The sequence below is a fragment of the Panthera pardus genome, unplaced genomic scaffold, assembly GCF_024362965.1.
Source record: "Panthera pardus isolate Hobbes unplaced genomic scaffold, ASM2436296v1 HiC_scaffold_22, whole genome shotgun sequence".
NCBI classification, from domain to species: Eukaryota; Metazoa; Chordata; class Mammalia; order Carnivora; family Felidae; genus Panthera; species Panthera pardus.
The window spans coordinates 71,189,215-71,212,120 of record NW_026526788.1 but is presented as its reverse complement, the minus strand read 5'-3'; the positions used below and the strand labels follow the sequence as shown (position 1 = coordinate 71,212,120).

At 37.9% G+C, this 22,906-nt stretch overlaps 1 protein-coding gene across 1 annotated transcript in view; it reads right to left on the bottom strand.

Moving 5' to 3' along the window:
- The window catches only part of ATRNL1 (attractin like 1), a 764,129-nt gene extending 742,062 nt beyond the window's left edge, over positions 1-22,067 (bottom strand). The window contains exon 1 of the mRNA XM_019459544.2: positions 21,659-22,067. Within this exon, the coding sequence (XP_019315089.2) occupies positions 21,659-21,963 (305 nt within the window). The 5' untranslated portion in view covers positions 21,964-22,067. The remainder of the gene's footprint in view (positions 1-21,658) is intronic.
- Positions 22,068-22,906: the final 839 nt, after the last annotated feature.

The window sequence follows — 22,906 nt, the reverse complement described above, 5'->3', positions numbered from 1 at the left end:
AGCAAAATGAAGAGTGGGCTCCTGGTGGCTTTTTAATCTCACGGTTTGTGAGATTGAGCCCCACATTGGGCTCTGTGCTGACAGCACAAAGCCTGCTTGGCACATTCTCTCTCTGTCCCTCTGCCCCTCTCCACCCCCACTCCTGCTCATTCACACCCTCTCTCTCTGCCCCTGCCCCACTCGTGCACACTCTCTCTCAAAATAAATAAACATAAAAAAAAAGAATTGAAAAACAATGTTTTAAACAAAATAAAGAGTACTTCTAGGTTATATTCATTGGTATTAGCTCTTTTCCTTTCCGCATGGTGATACATTATTGTATTACACAGCTGAGCTTGCATGTGTTGTAGTTTCCTCACCAGTGCACTGTGCGCCCTCCACTCTTAAGTCTGTATTCTCCATCCACCTGACCCCTAATAAAAAGGCAGGTGACCTCATCTGCTAGAGCAGTAGTCTTCACACTTTAATTACATGCTCCCCTGTCAGTAAAAATTTTTATCACATAACTCAAATATATGTATATTTACATTTAAATAAACACGTACTATTTAAAATATTGTGTACTATAAAGTATAAATTTTTAAACTCAAAATTAAAAATAACACTATTAGAAGTCCTAATATTTTCTTCCCACACTCCAGTAAGTCGTCTTAGAGACCACCCCACTTTAGAGAACGCTGATTTGAATAAACCGTATTCTGGGCATAAGTATTCCACCATAGAAGTGCACTAACCAAGCCAACTATAATAGTTGACTGGCATCAGCACACACTAACTAAAATTCCTCTACAGACTGGCCTCAGTGATAACAAACAGTATATCTTAGATGTGCTTAGCTCTCACATCTGATAGGACAGAACTACCCATAATACACTCTCTGCATGATTTGAGGTGAAAAATAATTGACTTCTGGTAGAATGCCACAGTTAAGGCCATCACCATGTCTCCTCCAGCAAATAAAACCTTTTACTATGATCCTTCAAAATAACTGTATTCCCATTGCAAATCTTTCCCAGTCTCAACCAGGATTCAAATAGTTGCCAAGGCAAAACAGTGCCTTTAGGATGAATCTTACTAAGACCACATCAAAATAGCTTTCAGTGTTTTAACCTTTCAGCTATTGTGTGTCAATACTCATCTGTAGATCAGTTGTATTGGAATTGACGGAAGCCATTCTGGGTACTCAAAAGTCTTTCATTCAAATACTTAAACATCTGGGGGCACCTGGGTGGCTTGGTCGGTTAAGCGTCCGACTTCGGCTCAGGTCATGATCTCACGGTCCGTGAGTTCAAGCCCCGCATCGGGCTCTGTGCTGACAGCTCAGAGCCTGGAGCCTGCTTCCAATTCTGTGTCTCCCTCTCTCTCTGACCCTCCCCAATTCATGCTCTGTCTCTCTCTGTCTCAAAAATAAATAAACGTTAAAAAAAAAAAATTAAAAAAAAAAAATACTTAAACATCTGTGGGCCAAATACTATAATTAGGCATTTACTTCAAGATTTCTGGCCATGTTAAATATGGCTAATGTCAAGTTGACTTCATGCATACTGAGCACGGAAGCTACACAAATGAGAACAAGAAATTAAGTTACCAGGCAAGATACTTCATTTTTGAAAAGATCTGATTCAGTTGTACTCATTTATTTTCTACTGATTGTAAGAGAGAGAATGTATTATTCACTCCTCATGTTTCCATGCGGAGGGATTTTAATTAGAGTGAAACTCCTGGCCTCTCTGCCCACACCTCACTCCTTCCTTCCTCCTCAGTGGAGAGGACGTGGCTTCTGACTGGAAAAGTAAGGAGAAAAAACTGAGTATGAAAGGCTGAGTCAACTCCAGGCTGAGAGGGTGCATTATGCCTACTTTCTTCCGTGCAATATAAGGGTCTTGCCCAGAAACATGGACCCTCAGTTGCTGAACTCTGCCTGTGGGTAAATTTAATTTTGAAGTGAACTATTAGATAATCCATTATGGCCATACATGAAATCCATGTTCTCCATATCTGCACTGATAAAGCTGATATTTTAACCATTATCTATCTGACTTTTCAGCCTATCTCTCAACAAATTCTGAACTCTAAAATTTTAATAATTATATTCCCAAATATGAGAATTCTAGCTCATCAATGCATTTTTCCTCAGCATTGCCTTAAGTCACTGAGATGACTCTACAGTGCAAGCATTTTTTAGTCATAGTCTCTTGCACATAGTATTATTCTTTTCAAATTCATCGACTATCTATAATAAGGACAACCTCTTCCCCTTCTGGCTAAACTGACTTCACATCTACTAATTATTCTGAAATCTTAAGCTGTCTATATTTTTCCTATTCACTTTTAGGTACCATATGGTTGAGGTAAAGGTAAAATAGTATTATCTTACTACTGGCTCAAGTAGTATTTCAGAATGAAATGAATGGTATGAATAGAATCGTGTAGGTCAAACAGAGCCAAGTGGATCAGACAGCTAAAATTTCACAGCATCTTCTTTTCAAGGATCCAAATATTAATTAGTACTTATGTCAACCATTCAGAGTGTTAATTCCCATCATTCATGGCAGACCAAAGACAAGGAGGAAAGGGAAGTACACAAAGTATGAATCAACCTGCATTATTATTGTTGTTAAAAATAATAAAACTCAATAGACCACCATACTTAAGGAATTAATTTAATTTTCTGGTTAACTGAATAATATGATTAACTGAAACTCAACCAGAATACCTTTTTCAATGATTTGTTGCTAAATATGTTCCTGAATTTTTTTTAATTGCTGTGTTACCAAATTACCACAAACTTAGAAACCTCAAAAACATCCATTTATTACTTCACAGGTCAGAAGCCCCTGTTGACTCAGATGAATACTAGCTGAGCTGGGCTCTTATCTGGAAGCTTTTGAAAAGAATCCACTTCTAAATGCATTCGGCTTGTTGACAGAATTCAGTTCCTTGAGGTTATAGGGCTGAGATTCCCATTTCCTTGACAACTATTGGCCAGGGGGTACTCTTAGCTCCTAGAGACTCCTCTCCAGTCATTTAGACATGGTCCCCTCTATCTTCCAACCAGAAGGGTATGTCAAATCGTCCTTGTGCCTCCAATCTTTGACTTCCCCTTCTACCAGCAACCTGAGAAAACTGCTTTTAAGGGGTTCATGTGACTTGATTAAAACTACTCAAATAATCTCCCTTTTGCCATATAACATAAATCGTGACAGTAACACCAGGGGGCAAAGGTCATCTTAAAATTATGCCTACCAAACTTCCTATATTATTAAATTTTTGGAAACATAACTGCTTTCATAACTCAAGATGGTTAAATACCTCAGAAACATCATTACGAAAGTTAATTTTTATACATCCAAAGTTTAAGATTAGTTTGATTTAATCCTGACTACATAAGACACCCTGGAAATTATTTTTTTAAGTCACAGATAAAAATTAATTTACATCGTTTGACTTTCTCCCCAAGTGGACTGAAGAAAAATATATACACATAGTCATTCACTGATTCAAAACTATTTATTGAATGTGGCAATATTCTTGGCATGGGGGATAAAACAGTGAACTTAAAAGGTTCCTAGAAAGTAGATTAGTGGTGATCTAGTGCTGGGGAGTGGGGAAGAGAATGGGGAGTGACTGCTCTTGGGTACAGGTTTATTTTATGGAATGATAAAATGTTCTAAAATTACTATTATAGTTTCACAACTGTAAGTATAGTTTAAAAAACATTAAATCATGTACTTTAAACTGGCAAAGTTTGTAGTATATATCTTGATAAAGCTGTTAATATAAAAAGTGAAAAAAACACAGGGAAAATTCTGTCTCTGCCCTTCTGGACATTACATTCCAGGACAACGCTGTCCAGCAGGACTTCCTGCAATGATAGAAAAATTCTACATATTTACCATTCAACATGGTAGCCACTCAGCACATGTGGCTATCGAGCACCTGAAATATAGTCAGTGCAACAAAGGAACTGAACCTTTAAAATTTAATTTTAACTAATGGCTATATGTGGCTAGTAACTTCCATAGTGGACATGATTACAGAAAGAGGAAAGACAATACACAAATAGCAAATAAATGGGTAAAGTGATAAAACACATAGAATGGGGAAGAAGACAGCACTCTCCAGCACTCTGATATATATCTACAGAAATATGTCAGGTGTATATATGTATATAAACATACATGAACATAGTGTCTGTATGTGTCTACATGTGATATACATGTAAATACTTAGATATGAGCAATTAAAAGTAGGAAGAATTTTTTATCCTTATATAATCTTCCTAAGTTATTGTAAAAAATAAATTTAAAAACTACTTTTGAGATCATTCCACAAGTTGAAAAAAATACTTTTTAAATTGTACATATACAGCAACCATTATTTGAGTTTCTTTCCTATAATAGTGATTCTTACCATTTTGAGATCTGAGATCACTTTTGAGAATCTTTTAAAAGCTAACCACACCCTGATTACAAAAATTCATATAAATAATATTTTGTATAAAAATCTGAGGATTCACCAACCACTCACAGCCCATCTGAGAACCAGACATCAAAAGCTCCTATTACTATACACATTCAAATAATCAACAAGCTTGGAGACAAAATATTATTATATCATAGAGAACTGTTTGATAAGCTTAGACTTTTGGCATCCCTGTCTACTATAAAACACACCCATTCATATTAACTTTGTAAAGAACAAGTTAAGAACTATGAATAACATTCTCTTTTCACTGAAAAAGGAAAAAGACATGACTGAGAAACTGAAAGAAATAGGCAAAACTTTAGAAAAGCTACAAGAATCTCAATTTGGTCCTGTAAAGAGTATGTAACTCAACCTCCCTAAGCCTCAGTTTCCTTGTGTGTAAAACAGTTATAACAATACAACTTATTTCACAAAATTGTTTTAAAAATGCAATGACATAAAATTTATCAAGTGTTCAGTAAAGCAGCAAGACAAATCCATGTAAATTTCATGGCACACTGGCAGAAATAGGTCTCAAACCCATTATCTATCAGTTTGGTACCACTCATGATCTTAGGTAACCGCTATGCTACCCAGAAATTGAGAAGATCATGAGTTTATAATTAAGGAGAAACTTACTGAATTGTAAAAGATGACTTGATATGGATAAAGAGCCAGACAGACATGATTTGGCAATTCACCTGTCACTTAGTAGCTATCAGACTTTGCATACATAATTACTTCAGGTCTTTCATTCTCTGTTCCCACTGTAAAATGAGAACAGCAGTATCTACCTCACAGGATTTTCATCAGCCATAACACACACACACACACACACACACACACACACACACACACGTATACATATATACATACATATAAAGGTTTTCCATCACATTATAGTACTTTTCCCCTAAACTCATAATTTAAGCTTGAAATGCTAGTTTAATTGCTGTCAATATTATTCTTATATGAAATAAAACAATAAATTGAATTCTCTTGAAAAAATTCATTATTAGCATAATTATATTGTCAAAAAGTCCAAATGAAGCCTGACATTAAACTTAACATATCAAAACATGGAAAATGCTCTTAAATGTTCTGTTTTTTTATGGACACAGAGAATCAACTTGAATGTTTCTAATTTACACAGTGCTTTTTTTTAAAAAAAAACACGCTTATATTTTACCTATAAAAATAGTAAGTACCTTCCCCTCCCCACTGGGAGAGAAAGCGGAGGTGGGGTCCCTTTAGTGAGACCTGCCCTGCACTAAACCAATACCAGCAAAGAGGCAGCACCCCTGCACCTCATCACTGGAGTTTGGACCATCCCCACCCTGCACTAAGCAAATGCTGGCAGAGTCAGCACCCCCTACCCTCCTAACTAGAAAACAGAAACAGATTACAAAGAGGAAGATGGTGAAAAACGAGATCTTTCAAATCTTCTGTATGAAGTCCTGGGTACACTCTCAGGCAGCCCATACATGAAACAGATCTGAATCAACAAAACAAAAACTTTTAGAATTTAACCATGGTATGGAATATCATCCGTATCTCAGAATGGCAGCAGATGAGTAAGGCAGAACAGAATAGTACAACCAAGGCTCTGGAAACTAAACTGGCATTCAAATCTCAGCACAAAAATGGATCATCGCACTCCTAGGTACATACTCAAGAGAAATAAAAACACACATCCACACAAAAATTTGGTACAAAAAATTCATGGCAGCATTATTCATAATGGTCAAAAGGTAGAAACAACTCAAATGTCCAACAACTGATGACTGGATTAACAAAATGTAGAATGTCAATACAATAGAGTATTATTCAGCAATAAAAAAAAAATGGACACATGCTACATGAATGACACTTCAAAACATGCTAAGTGAAAAAAGCCCATGACAAAAGACTGGAATCACTACATTGATTCCATTTATACAACATGTCCACAGTAGGCAAGTTCACAGAGACAGAAAGTAAATTAGTGGCTATCCAGATTAGTGGAGTTGGCAGGAAGGGGAAATATGGAATGAGTGCTGATGAAAATGGGGTTTCTTTAAGGGGTGATATAAAAAAGTTCTAAAATTAGATAATGGTAATGGTTGCATCACTCTCCAAATATCCTAAAAACAAATGAACCATTTAAAAATATGAATAGTATGGCATATAAATTACAACTCAATAATTGTTATATAAATAATAAAAAGTGAAGGTCATGTATGCTGAACCAAAACAAGTTGAAGGCCTCCTACAGCAGAACATTTAGTGTATGCAGAATCTCATGCACAATACTCAAAATATCCAGGATATAATCCAAAATTACTTGCCATACCAAGAAACAAGAAAATCTCAACTCATTTGAAAAAAAGATGATCAGAGGTACCATCACTGATATGGCAAAGATGCTGAAAATTGTCTGCGAAGAATCTTAAAGCAGGTATCAGAAAAACGGCACAAGCAGCTGCAGACACTTTCAAAACAAATATAAAAATAGAAGTCTCAAGCAAAGAAACAGAAGACATAAAGAATGAAATGGAGGGGCGCCTGGGTGGCGCAGTCGGTTAAGCCTCCGACTTCAGCCAGGTCACGATCTCGCGGTCCGTGAGTTCAAGCCCCGCGTCGGGCTCTGGGCTGATGGCTCGGAGCCTGGAGCCTGTTTCCGATTCTGTGTCTCCCTCTCTCTCTGCCCCTCCCCCGTTCATGCTCTGTCTCTCTCTGTCCCAAAAATAAATAAAAAACATTGAAAAAAAAAAATTTAAAAAAAAAAAAAAAGAATGAAATGGAAAATGTAATCGTTGGGGGAGGGGGGGTGCAGCCCCTGGGTGACTCAGTTAAGTGTCCAACTCTTGATTTCAGCTCAGGTCATGATGTCACAGTTCCTGAGATCAAGCCCTGCATTTGGCTCTGCACTGATGGCACGAAGCCTGCTTGGGATTCTGTCTCTCTCTCCTTGCTCTTCTCCTGCTTGTGCATGTTCTCTCAAAATAAATAAATAAACTTTTAGAAAAAGAAAATATAATAAATGAAACTTTCTATACCAACTCACAAGATGGGCCCAATAGCAGAATGAAGATGATAGAGGAAACAATCAGGGAACGTATAAATAAAAGTTACCCAACCTGAACAGAAAGGAAACAGTCTGAACAGAACTTCAGTGACCAAGAAGTCAATAAGAAAAGATGTAACATCGGTTTCTTTGGCGTCACAGGAAAGAAGAAAGAGTGTGGAAATGAAAAAAATACTTGAAGAAATGATAACAAAAATTTTAAAAATTCTGAAAAACATATAAAGATACAGAGCAAGAAGCAGAGCAAATAACAAGATAAACTTAAAAAATTTGACACCCATACACATCATAATCAAATTTCTGAAAACTGAAGACGAAAAAAGAAAGCCAGAGGAAAATTACACATTGGCTGCAGAACAACCATTTGAATGACAACAGATTCCTCATCAGAAACCTTAGAGTCACTGTTTTAAATACTTTAGCTCTCAAAAAAGAGATATGACCAAATTTGTGTTCTATAAAGCAAACTCTGCAGCAAGAAAGAAGAGATTAGCAAGGGAAAAATTAGAAGCAAAGAGATCAGTTAAAGAGCTACTGTAACAACCCAGTAGAGAAAAATTCAGGATTTAACTAAAACAACGGCCATAGAGATGAAAAGGATGACAAACCTTGAGAATGGCAGCATCACATACGTGTACAGATGGACTTACGGGAAAAACTGTCTTTGCGGCACCTGGCTGGCTCAGTCGATTGGGTATCCGACTTTGGCTCAGGTCATGATCTCACAGTTTGTGAGTTTGGGCCCCACGTCGGGCTCTGTGCTGATAGCTCAGAGCCCGGAGCCTGCTTCCAATTCTGTGTGTGTGTCTCTCTCTGCCCACCCCCACCCCCACCCCCCGCTTGTGTTTTGTCCCTCAAAAATAAATAAATGTAAAAAAAAAATTTTTTTTTAATAAACTGTCTTTCCAGCAAGAATGACTGGGTGGTGCCCCTGCAAACCAGAGTATGGAAGCTGTCACAAGGAAGAGAAAGCTGAAAGACAGAAATACCCTAATTCTGTGTATGAACCCACACAAGATTCAGGCTTAATCTGAGCAGCTCATATGAGGAACAGACCCAACAGCAGCTTACTAAAGTTTCTCAGAACTGAATTAAAACTTAAAACACTGCACACAAGTCTCAGACTAATCCATGAATGCCATGTGTACATTCAGATTCAAAAGCTTTGAAAACAGAACTGAGATTAGAACGACTGCCCTCAGAATGCATGACAAAGAATTAGCTATTAGAACCCTATGGCTTAATAAAATTAACAAGTAAATAGATCAATAAATCAACATTCCCCAGAACATAACAAGATCCATAACCTATACAGCATAATATTCACGATGCCAAGAATAAATCCAAAAATCACTGAGCATGCAAAGAACTAGGAAAATGTAAACAATTCTCAAGGGAAAAGATAATGGATGTCAATCCTGAGACGATCCAAACATTTGCATCATCAGACAGACATTAACTATTATAACTAGACTCCACAAGGCAAAAGTAAGGACACTAAAATAAAATCAAAAGAGAAAAATTCTCAACGGGGAAATATAAATCATAAAAAAGAACAAAATAGAAATGCTAAGACTGAAAAATACATGTTAAATTTTTAAAAGTGACTGGATGGGTTCAAAAGCAAAATGGAGATGAGAGAAGCAACAGTCAGTGAAGTTAATAATAGTTCAAAAGAAACAATACAATCCGAAAAAAGAGAAAAGTTTAAAAAAAAAAATCAGAACCTCAACAAACTGTGGAGCTAAATCAAAAACCTAACATTAGTGTCACTGAGGTCCCAGAAAAAGAAACAAGATTACTGAAAAAATATGTTAAAAAAATAATTTTTTAAAATCCCATTTTGGTGAAACACATAAATATAAATTTAAGAAGCTGAACAAACCCTACCCACAGTAAATTTAAAGAAAGCTACATTGAGATACATCATAATCTGAACTACTTAAAACAAAAAATGTAGAAAAATCTTGAAAGCAGCTAGAGAAAAATGACATTATACATAAAACAAAAGCAATTAGAACCACTGCAGACTTCCCACCAGAAAACATGGAAGGCCAGAAAAGAATTGAGCAACGTATTTAAAGAGGGGCGCTTGGCTGGCTCAGTCAGTAGAGCGTGCAACTCTTAATCTCGGGGTGGTGAGTTTGAGCCCCATGTTAGCTGTAGACATTACTTAAAAATAAAAAATCTTTAAAATAAATAAAAAATAAAATGCTGAAAGGAAAGAACTGACCACCTAGAATTCTATACCTGCAAAAACATCCCTCACAAAAGAGGTCAATATAAAGGTATTATTTTAGGCCAAAAAAATTTTTAAGAAAATACATCAGCAACAGTCATGTTTGAAAAGAAATACAAACAAGACAAAAAAAAAAGAAAAAGAAAAAGAAAAAGAAAAAAGAAAAGAAAAGAAAAGAAAGAAACTAAAAGTGGTTCATACTAAAGGAAAATGACCCTAAGAGGAAATTTCTATCTAGAGATAAGCAAAAAGCAAAAGAGCAAGCAGATATCCAAGAAAATATAAAGGACAACATTTCCCCTCAAGTTCTTTATAATATGTATATTGCTGAAAGCAAAATTTACAATTTTATCTAATGAGGTTTGCCATACAAGCACATTTGATGTATATGACCATTATAGCAAAGGTGAGTGGGGATGGATAAGTGGACAAACATGGTTCTAAAACTTAATTTTACCTGAAGTAAAATAATTCTAACTCTGGATAGATTACAAAAAGGTAGGTATGCATATTGTAGTCACTAGCATACTAGCATAACCACTGAAAAACAATACAAAGACATAAAAAGTGATTATTTGGATTGAAATATATATATATAATTTATATATATATATAACATATATATTATATATATAGAACATATACATTATATATATATTATATATATATATATTATATATATATATAAAAAATAGAGTGGCTATTAATATCAAAGTAGACTTCAAAGCAGAAACAATTACCAAAGAGGCAGGAAATGATACTATGATGAATGGATCAGTTCACCAAAAAAACATAGCAGTTCTAATTGTATACGCACCCACCAAAAAAGCTTCAAAACAAAAACAAAACTAACAGAAGTGAAAGGAAACAGATCCATAATTACAGTTGGAGACTTCAACAGTCTTCTTTCAGTGACCAACAGAACCAGACAGAATATCTAGGAAGGATATACATGTCTAAACAATATCAACAACCAACTTGACCCAACTGACATTTCTATAACATTCCACTCAAGAGAATTATTTTCAACTGCACATATTAATATTCACCACAATACACCATATTTTTTCCAGACACAAGTCTTAACAAATTTATAAGGACTGATATCATACAAGGTATGTTCTTTGAACATAATGGAATTTAACTAGAAATAAATAACAGAAAAACTTTTGATAAATCCTCAAATATCTGAAAATTTAAAAAATTGCTCACATAAGCCAAAAAAGATGTCTAAAGGAAAACTGGAAAATATATTGAACTGAATAAAAACGAAAGCACTACATAACAATATGTGAGATGCAGCTAAAGCAGTGCTTAGAAGAACACATATAGCATTAAAATGCTTTTATTAGAAAGGGAAAAAACCTTTCAAATTAACAATCTAAGCTTTTCATCTTAGGAAATTAGAATAAGAAAAGCAAATTAAAACCAAAGGAAGCAGCATTCAATGAAACTGAAAACAACAAAAGAAAAAAATAGTGGAAATCAATGAAACCAAACATATTCTTTGAAAAGATCATTAATATCAATAATTATATAGACAGACTAAGCAAGAAAAAAGAAAATGTAAACTACCAGTATCAGAAATAGAAGAAATATTACTAAAGACTCCACAGACTCTAAAAGGATAATAAGGGAGTATTATACACAATTTTAAGCCCACAAATTTGAAAACTTAGATGAAATGGTCAATCTAAGACAACCTACTAAAACTCATTCAAAAAGAAATCAATGAAATGAATGTCCCTACATCTATTTTAAAATCTCAATTCAGGGGTGCCTGGGTGGCTCAGTCGGTTAAGCATCCGACTCTTGATTTCATCTCAGGTCATGATCTGACAGTTCACGAATTCAAGCCCGAAGACAGGCTCTGGACTGATAGTGCTGAACCTTCTTGGGATTCTCTCTCCCTCTCTGTCCCTCCCCCCTTCTCTCTCTCTCAAAAATCAATAAATAAACTTTTTAAAAAATTGAAATCATAGTTGCAAGCCTTTCCACAGAAAATCTCAGGTCCAGCTGGCATCACTGATGAATTTTACCAACATTTGAGAAAAAAGTAATACTAGTCCTACATAAATTCTTCCAGAAAACAGAAAAGGGGGCAATTTCTAATTCATTTTATAGGGCTACCATTATCATAAGAAAAGCCATTAAAGAAAATTACAAAGCAGTATCTTTTGAGAATACAGAAGCAAAAATCCTCAACAAAACAGCAAACCAAATACACCAATATACAAAAATTACAATATATTGTGACCAAGTGGGGTTTATCCCATAAATTATATTTATATAATTATAAAGGAAGAAGTAAAATGGTCTCCATGCACAGATAACCTAATTGTCTATGTAGAAAATTCCAAGGAATCTATATAAGAAAAGCTACTAAAACTAAGTGGGTTTAGCAACATTGCAGGATACAAAGTCAACATCATTCATCATCGGAGACACACAAATCAAAACCACAATGAGATACCACCTCACACCTGTCAGAACGGCTAAAATTAACAATTCAGGAAAAAACAGGTGTTGGCAAGGATGCAGAGAAAAAGGAGTCCTTTTGTACTGTTGGTGGGAATGCAAACTGGTGCAGCCACTCCGGAAAACAGTATGGAGATTTCTCAAAAAATTAAAAATAGAAATACACTAAGGACTAGCAATTGCACTACTAGATATTTACACAAAGGATAGAAAAATGCTAATTCAAAGGGGCACATGAACCCCAATGTTTATACCAGTGCTATCAACAATAGCCAAATTGGGACACCTGGGTGGCTCAGTCAGTTAAGCGTCCAACTTCGGCTCAGGTCATGATCTCAGTTCATGAGTTCAAGCCCGGCATCAGGCTCTCTGCTGTCAGTACTTTGCCCACTTCAGATCCTCTGTCTCCCTCTCTCTTTCTCTGCCTCTGCCTCTCATTCTCTCTCTCAAAAAATAAACATTTACAAAACAGCCAAATTATAGAAAATGCCCAATGTCCATCAATCGATGAATGAATAAAAAAGATATGGTATGTATGTATGTATGTATGCATATATGTGTGTGTACACATACACTATGGAATACTACTCGGCAATCAAAAAGAATGAAATCCTGCCATTTGCAACAACATGGATCAAACTAGAGTGTATTATGCTAAGTGAAATAAGTCAGGCAGAGAAAGACAACTATCATATGATTTCACTCATATGTGGAATTTAAGAAACACAGATGAACATAGGGGAAGAGAAGGAAGAATAAGATAAAAACAGAGAGGGAGGCAAACCATAAGAGACCCTTAAATACAGAGAAACAAACTGAGGGTTGCTGGAGGGATGTTGAATGGGGGGATGGCTAAATGGGTGATGGGCATTAAGGAGGGCACTCGTTGGGATAAACAATGGGTGTTAAATGTAAGTGATGAATCACTGGTTCCTACTACTGAAACCAATATTATACTGTATGTTAACTAACTTGAATTTAAATAAAATTTTAAAAACTCAATTGTATTCCCACATAATAAAAATGATCAAATGGAAACAAACTGAAAGAAATAACATCAATTACAATAGCATCAAAGAACACAAACTATTTGGGTATAAATCTAACAAAATACATGTAGGATCTATACCTAATAACTACAAAACAGTGATGCAAGAAATAAATGAACACCTAAATAAATGAAGAAATATATCATGTTGGTGGACTGGAGAAGCCAGTATTGTTTAGATGTCAGTTCTTCCCAAAAAGATCCCAAGTCAACAAAATCCCACTCAGTAGGATTTTTTTTTTGAATTGAGAAACTGATTCTAATATGTGGAAAAGCAAATAACTGAAAAAGCTAGACGAGTTTTCAAAAATAAAAAGTTATAGGAATCTCACTATCTAATTTCAAGAATTACTGTAAAGCAACAATAGTCAAAAAAAGAGAGAGACTCTCAAAAGGACACATACACATGGATCAAAGGAACAGAACATAGTCAAGAAACAGATACAGACATAGAGATACCCAATTGATTTTTAACAAAGGTACAAAGGCATCAATGAAAAAAGGATCATCTCTTCAACAGTCATCTCATAATGAAAAAGGGGTCAATTTATCAAAAGGAATTCTATGCACTTAATAACAGAGCTTCAAAATACATGAGGCAAAACAGGTAAGACTACAGGGGTAAAAAAGATAAATGCAAAATTATAACTGAAGATTTTAATACCACTCTCCCAATAACTGATAGAAATAGGCAGAAAATCAAAGGTTTCAGAAAACTTGAACAAAACTGTGAATCAACTCAATCTCCTGAAATGTATAGAACGTTCCACCTATCATACACATTCTTTTCACATGCACAAGGAATGTTTACCATGATGGACAATATTCTGGAAAATAAATCTTAACAAATGCTAGTTACACAGTCATATATATACATATATTACTTAAATTGAACTTGTAGTTATGTATGTTAAATCAAATGAAGGCAACATCAAATGAAAGCAATATAATTCATAATACCAACAAATAGAAAAATGATATGATCACCTCAATAGATGCAGAAAAAGTATTCAACACAATCCAATATCCATCCCAATAAAAACTCTCAGCAAACTAGGAACAGAAAAAAGCATCCTCAATGCAATAAAAGAGATTTACAAAAAATTCACAGATAACATCATATTAATGGTTACAGATTAAATATTGTCCCCCTAAATCAAGAATGACATACAGTTGACCCCTGCCATCACATGTATAGATCACTGCAATGGAGATTCTAGGCAGTGAAATAAGGCAAGAAAATAAAAGGCATCCAGATTGCAAACAAAGGAGTAAAGGTATCTTTATTTGCAAACAACATAATCATCTATTCAAAATATCATAAGGAATCTATAGACATCTACTACAACTAATGAGCTCAGTAAGAATGAAAGACACAAGATTAACTTTAGAAAAACCAGTTGTGGGGCGCCTGGGTGGCTCAGTCGGTTAAACGGCCGACTTCGGCTCAGGTCATGATCTCACGGTCCGTGGGTTCGAGCCCCGCGTCAGGCTCTGTGCTGACCGCTCAGAGCCTGGAGCCTGTTTCAGATTCTGTGTCTCCCTCTCTCTCTGACCCTCCCCCATTCATGCTCTGTCTCTCTCTGTCTCAAAAATAAATGTTAAAAAAAAAAAATTTTTTTTTAAAAACCAGTTGTATTTCCATATAATAGCAACAATCAGAAATTAAAAGTAAAAATATTATAGTTTATAACAGCATCCAAAAATGTGAAATATTTACGGAAAAACTGACAAGTGTTGTAAGAACTGTTCAGTAAAAATTTTTAAATTTTGCTGAGAGATTAAAGAAGACCTAAATAAAAGGAGAGATATACCATGTTCATGAGTCAGAAAAAATATTAATAAGAGGTCAATTGTCCCCCCCAAACTGGTCTATAACTTCAACACAATCCCAAGTAAAATCTCTGCAGACTTTTTTGGAGAAATTGGCAAGATGATTCTGAAATTCATAAGGAAATTAAAAGAACCTGGAATAGCCAAAATAATTGAAAAAAGGACAAAATTGAAGGACTTAATATTTGCTGAGTTCAAGACTTATAAAGCTACAATAACCAAGATATCATTGTCTTGACATACAAACAGACAAAGAGATCAATGGAACAGAGTAGAATCCACAAATAAACACACAAATATATGAACAACTGGTTTTGGCCAAGATATAAAGCTACTTATCAGAGAAAGGATAGTCTTCTTAAAATGGTCCCGGAACAACTGAATTTCTATATGTAAAAAAAGAAAGAAAGAAAGAATTGAGATCCCCACCTCTCACCATATGCAGAAATTAACTCAAACTATAAATGTAAAGTCTAAAACTACAAAACTTCTAGAAAAAAATTCAAGAGGAATTATAAGCTAGGCAAAGGTCTCGTAGATATAACACCAAAAATGTAACGCCTAAAAGAAAGAAATGAATTTATCAAATTTAAAGCTTGTGTTCTTTGGAGCACCTGGGTGGCTCAGTCAGTTAAGCATCTGACTTTGGCTGAGGTCATGATCTCATGGCTCGTGGGTTTGAGCCCCTCATCAGGCTCCGCACTAACAGCTCAGAGCCTGGAGCCTCCTTCAGATTGTGTCTCTCCTCCCCCACTTGTGTTTTCTCTCTTTTTCTCTCTCCCTCTCCCTCTCTCCCCCCTCAAAAATAAGTAAGTTAACATTTTTTTAAAAAATGGTTAACACTTTTGTTCTTTGAAAACAAATTCTCTGTTCAGAGAATAAAAAGACAACCCCCAGCCAAGAAAAAAAACATTTGCAAATGATATATCTGATATGGAATATCCAGAATGTGAAAAAAACTCATAAAAATCAGTAACAAAAATGTTTTTAAATGTGCAAGTTTTGAACAGATACCTCTCCAAAGAAGATATACAGATGGCAAGTAAGCACATGACAAGATGCTCAACACCATTAGTCATTAGAAAAATGCAAATTAAACCACAATGACATATCACTACATACAAATTAGAACTGCCAAAATTTAAAAGACTGACCACACCAAGTGTTGGTGAGAATGTGAATTAAATAGAAGATTCCTACACTGCTGGTGGGAATGTAAATAATAGAACCACTCTGGAAAACAGTTTGTCAGTTTGTTGAAAAGGTAAACATGTATCTGCTATGTGAACCGGTCATTCCATTCTTCAGTGTTTACCCAAGACCAATGAAAGCATATGTCCGTATAAAGACTTCTGCATAAAAGATTATACCAACTTTATACAGAATAGCCAAAAACTAGAAACAACCTACACGCCCTTCTGTGGGTGAAAAACAAATTGTGGTATATCCATACATCGGAATACTACTCAGCAATTAAAAGGAATAAACTTCTGATACACCATTAATGAATCTCAAAATAAATAAGCTGTGTGAATGAAGCCAGACAAAAAGGAATAATACACAATGTATAATTTCACTTATATAAAATTCTAAAAAATCCATCAAGTCTATAGTGACAGAAAGCAGCTCAGTAATTGCCTAGGGATAGGGAGAAGCAGCAGGAAGGAGAGAGAAGGATTACGAAGGGGCACATGGAACTTTTGGGTGTGATGGATATTTTTATGATTATGATTATGGTGATAGTTTCAGAGACAAAACTTTTTAAATTTTATAATTTATTGCATGTCAACTATACCTCAATAAAGGTCTTAAAATAATGGAAAAACTTATAATTCCAATTAAATAAGGAAAAAGACTGCTGTAAGAGTGTATAATAAGGGGGCACAGTTTGACAAGTCAGAAAAGCCTCCTTCAGGTACTAATGTAAGCTAAGATTTGAAAGATGTCTAGTAATCAGCCAACCAAAGACCAGACAGGAAAGAGAATAAAGACAAGTACAGAAAGAAAGAAAAAAAAAACAAAAAACAAAAAACAGGAGCAGAGTCAAATCTGCAGACAGGTGGTCTTGAAAACCATGCTACTACAAATAACTTACTTTATCAATTTAGGATCTTAGAAATATTCTATTTAGACTGTTTTAAATTTATACTGTGTAACTGTATGTTTTAATAATATAAAGAACCCATGTATATAAATTACATATTATAATCTTAGTTTAAAATAAAGAAGACTGTTGGGGCGCCTGGGTGGCTCAGTCGGTTAAGCGGCCGACTTCGGCCCAGGTCATGATCTCGCGGTCCATGAGTTCGAGCCCCGTGTCGGGCTCTGTGCTGACAGCTCAGAGCCTGGAGCCTGTTTCAGATTCTGTGTCTCCCTCTCTCTGACCCTCCCCTGTTCATGCTTTGTCTCTCTCTGTCTCAAAAATAAATAAACGTTAAAAAAAATAAATAAAATAAAATAAAATAAAATAAAATAAAATAAAATAAAATAAAATAAAGACTGTTACCAGAAAGGAAGGGGGGTTGGGCTGGGAATTAAGGAGTACACTTACTGCAATGTGCACTGGGTGTTGTATGAAGTATTGAATCACTATATTGTATACCTGAAACTATTATTACACTGTATGGTAACTAACTGCAACTTAAATAAAAACTTAAAAAAAACTTATGGGTGAAAGCATTAAAAAATTAAAGGAAGGAAGGAAAGGAAAGAAGGAGGGAGAAAGAGGTCAGAGAGTATTGGGTGCACCTTCAGCGTTACTGACAGTTTCTCTACTATTAATAAAAAAGATTCCAAATATGTGTTTAAAAGTAGTTAAGAAAACATATTTACATAATTAGCCCTGCCCCTTTCTGTTCATAACAGCAAAGAAATTCTTAACAGTATATCTTCATTTTGCTGTCACCAGAAATAGAATACTTCTATTATAAATATGAGAATTTCAGTATCCACATTTGACTAACCTAAGAGTTTAAAAAAAAAATCTATGTACAGTGGGCACCTGGGTGGCTCAGTCAGTTAAGCATCCAAATCTTGATTTCGACTCAGGTAATGATCTCACAATTCGTGAGATGGAGCCCCATGTCGGGCTCTGCACTGACAGCACAGAGCCTGCTTGGGATTCTTTCTCTCTCTCTCTCTCTCTCTCTCTCTCTCTCTCTCTCTCTCTCTCTCCCCCTCTCTCTCTCTGTCCCTTCCCCTCGCTCACTCTGTCTCCCTCCCTTTCTCAAAATAAATAAAAATTTTCTATAAATATGTACACATTAAACATGTAAGATGTAATAGATTTTAGAAAAATACCCAATAAATGTGTTTTAATAAATTTACATTTAGAAATTGTTCTTAATATAATGAAATATTTTCCAATCTCAGAGCATTAATTTAGGTTTTATATAGAAATTAGAAGTCATAGGCCCCTAAGTCACATTAACAAGAAAATGTCCAGGTCTGATCACAAAATATAAATTTATATAAATATAAATCTCAGCTATTCTACAGAAATAATTCCAAAGAACTGGTTTCTAAAAGAGAATGCCATTCATTTTGGTAAAGTTTGCAGCAAATTGTTTTCTGAACTAATGTTCTACTAAGCTACTCAAGTAACTATTACTCAAATTAGCATATATCATATCCTTATGTTTCAAATTGGCACTGTCCTGATTCTCAGTCCTAAACATTTCAGCCTAGCTTTAGTCAAAGATCAGTATTCATTTCATTATACCTATGTGAGAAATCGCTTGTAATTCTGTTTTATTCTATTCAAATGGAAACAGATAAAAGACTACAATCAATGCTTAAAGAACTAAAGTAGCACTTTTGATACATTTGCTTCTGTACTCCACCCCCTCCCCCAACATTAATCTTTCATTCTAAAGAACCATTTGAGGAATACTCTCATTCTCAATAAAATCCCTACAGTAGGAAAAAAAAAAAAAAAAAAAAACACCTAAGTTATCATGAAATCAGCCAATTAATTTTGATACCTGCTTACCAAGATTGATCATTTTTGATATGTTTTCTAGGTTGCTATCCTTCAGTTTAGTAAAAGATTTTCAAGATAATTAACGAAGTGAGAATTTCCAGTTAAAGTCTTTCCCACTACATTATTACTTCAAATGCTGAATAAAATAAGCCACCAAACTTCAAACAAACCTTTCTTAGCTAGCATATACTCCACCAGGAAGAATTCCCGTCTTCTAAATTGATTCTTCCCTTTAACATTAACTACCACGTTTTACCCCTAAGAGTATACATAAAACACAGAGTAGTGCCAGTTGTATTTATCTAATTAATAGCTTGTATTCCACAGAGAAATGAAAAAGTACTTACCACTACAGTACAATGAATCATATAACGACTTCCAAAGAATTTATTTATATTCAATGATTAGTTCAGGGTTTGTTAATTAACTGTATTAAAGAAACTATTCCTTACTCACTAACATATGATGTTTGTGAACATCATCTCCCCATGTTATTTAAGCTGGTTTAACTTGATCTGTGACCTTGCCTACTAACTGGGACATCTGCTAGCAAGGTTACAGGCTACAGACCTAGCCGATTAACAAGTTCCACTACTATAAAATGTATATAGAAGCTTCTCAGCACTACAGCAATCTTTGTCCTCTTTAGGTAAATGGAGCAAATCCACCCACACAAAGGCCAAAATCCCTAAATCACATATGAATCAAGCAATCTTCCTATCTATTAATAGAAAGATGTAAAAAATTGATGCAGCTTTTTTCATTTTTGGCTGCCAGTTTATATGTTCAAGATTCTTGGTAGATATAAAGGCTGGCTGAAATTGTCATAGCCCAAGTTTAAAAACACTTAAGTTAAAAAAAAAAAAAAACAACATTATGAACAAGCACAATTCAATAAGACATCTTTCCTTATCTTGAAACACTTTTTAAAACTTTTAATTAGCACCTCTTCCCAATTACAAAAGTACCAAACAAAACTATACATTATACTAATTTGTGAAAGCAAGAAGTGAGAAAACATTTCAACCTATTGCCACAAATGAATGTCATAAAGCTTCATTTTGAGATTTCACTTCCAAAAGCCTGCTGTAAATTTAAATAATAGGATCTACCTAAAATTAAAGTGTCCTTTAAAAAAAAAATAGTTTCACAAGAGCTTTAAGGAACACTGTTTTAACTAGCAACAGTTAAAAAAAAAAAAAAAGGAAAATATGCTATATTTAAAACTCCCAGGACATTTTCCTAATAAAATAAAATAAAACAAAACTCCTAGGGCATTTTCCTATAACACATTAATAAGGTGGACAATATTCCTAGCTCTGCCTTAGAGACGGAGACATTTCACTTAGATTTTGCGATCATCCTGACACTAAGTATCAGTAATCTACACAGTGTTATTTCAGAGCCACAAAACAGCCAGCAAACTTCACAGTAACCATCTAAGTCTAAGAAGTTGCCTTACTTAATGCCTGTTACCTGCAGATTGTCAGGTGGCTACCCTAATGGCCTCAAGTATCTTGCTACTCCCCCGCACTCACCCATTTCTTTCCCTATCAGGCAGGAACGTAAAATTTATCCACCAATAGGGGGAATGTGTCTTTACTATTGTAACGCAAACTCCTTAGGGCCTTGAGCTTCAGGAAAAAAGACGATGATGCTCTCACAGGACAGCTGACAGTGAAACAAACAGTTGGAAAAAATCCATTACCTTCCCTATATTAAGGAGTCCAGATATTTCCCATTTTATGTAACCCAAAGTCACTCTTGTATTCTCAATTAAAACTGTCCTAGCAAATTCAACATAATATATTGGCTATAAGTGAACATTCTAGAGTTAAACTAGCTGATTCGGAATCATAATTCGGCCCTTACTACTGTGCAATCCTGGGCAAATTACTTAAACCCGTTGCCTCCAGTTATCTCTGTGAATCCGGCATAATAATTCTAGCAACTCACAGAGTTGTTGTGAGGAACAAACGAGATAATCCACGTCAGGCGCTTAACAGTGTTTGGCACAGAGTAACCCCATCATAAACTCTTTATTACTAAATAAACTAAAATGTTATCAACGGTTACCTCTAGAGAGAGCAGTAGGATGGGAGTAGAGGGACGTACTGGTAGACCATAACTTTTAACCTTTACATTTCTGCATTGATTGATTGTTTTGCATCGTTCAAGTATTTCAGGAGTTACTTGCACATTTTTCCATTAAAAACTAGTGACCTAACAAAACGGTGTTTGGCACCATAACTGAGTACGGAAATGCTGATGAGCAGGGGACCAGAAGTCGCTGCGGACATCTGGACCACGGAGACAGCTTCCAGTGCCGAGGTCGGGGCTCCGCGCGGAGCCCAGCGCCCCGGGGGCTCCAGGGCTGCAGAGGGAGGTGAGGACCCCGCTCGCGGCGCGCGGCGCGCGCCGCGGGTGGCGCCCAGCCGGGGGACCCGAGGCCGCCTGAGAACACGGGGAGGGGGGCGAAGGATGGGATGGGGCGCGACCGGTGCGGGGCAGGGCTGAGATGCGGAGTCCGGCGAAGGCACTTACTTGAACCTGCCCTGGCAGTGCTGGCACTGGTCCCCCACCCAGCCCGGGTCGCAGAGGCAGGTGGAGTTGACACAGCGGCCCGAGAAGCAGGAGCCGGTCCTCTCGCACGGCTTGGACTGGGACACCTGCGCGTAGAGGGCCAGGTAGAGGAAGCCATAGCACAGCAGCCAGCTGTTCCCGTCCAGCAGCCAGGAGGAGGCGCCACCACCACCGCCGCCGCCGCCGCCGCCCGCCGGCCGAGCCCTCCACAGCCCCGGGGCCGCCGGCTGCGGGGGGCCAATGCGGGCCCGGCCCCCCGGCTCCATCTTCCCCGGGGCCCCTGCCCGGCGGGGCTGCGCTCGCGGGCGCGGACAGCGATGCTCCAGGAGGGGAAATCCGGCCGGAGAAAACCGCGCCGCCGCCGCCGCCGCCGCCGCCGCCGCCGCCGCTTCTCCTCCTCCCCCTCACCGGCGCCTGCCCCAGTCCCGCTCCCCGGTCAGGAGGGACAGATGCCAGTCGCTGTCGCCTCCGTTCGGCTCCCTCCAGTCGCACTGGAGCATCGCCTCTCGGTCTCCTGACCTTGTCCTCGGCGAGCCAAGCCCACTGCCGCCGCGCCCCGGGCCGGGCCGGAGGCGGAGAGCGGGCGGCGCGGGCGGCGAGGAGCGCTCCGGAGGGGACCTGCGGGAGGGGGAGGGGACCCCGCGCGCGGCCCCGCCTCGCCCGCGGCTCGCGCCAACTGCCTCGGCTCCAGCCCCGCGCGCCCGGTAGGGCGGGGGCCCGCGGGAGCCCCGAGGTGGGCGCGCCCAACGCGGGAGGGGGATCCGGGCAGCGGGGCTCAGCGCCGCACCGCCGGGCCGGCGGCCGGCGGCCCCCCAGCAGCCATCTTCTCCCCCCGTGCCGTCAGCCGGCCACCGGGGCTGCGGCTGGAGCCCGCGGTGCGTTGGACCGCCCGCCCCCGCTCGCGCGTGCCCACGCTCCCCCCCCCCCCCACGGACCCAGAGCTGTGGTCTCGCCCCGCCCTGACAGGGACCGGGGACTCCCCCGCGCGCGCCCACCCGGCGCGGCCCGCGAGCCGCGGGGAGACTGGCCCCCCAGGTGCGGCCCGCGTGCCCTTCCCCTCCGTGCGCTGGGGGAGCCGGGTGGGGGGGGGGGGGGTACCCGGCCCCACTCGCGCCACGCGCGCCCTGAGCCCCAGGAACGAAAAAGCAGCTCGGCCGGCTTCGCAGCTTCAGCAAAAAGAAGCCCTTCCCGTCGGCCGGCTACAGCTGC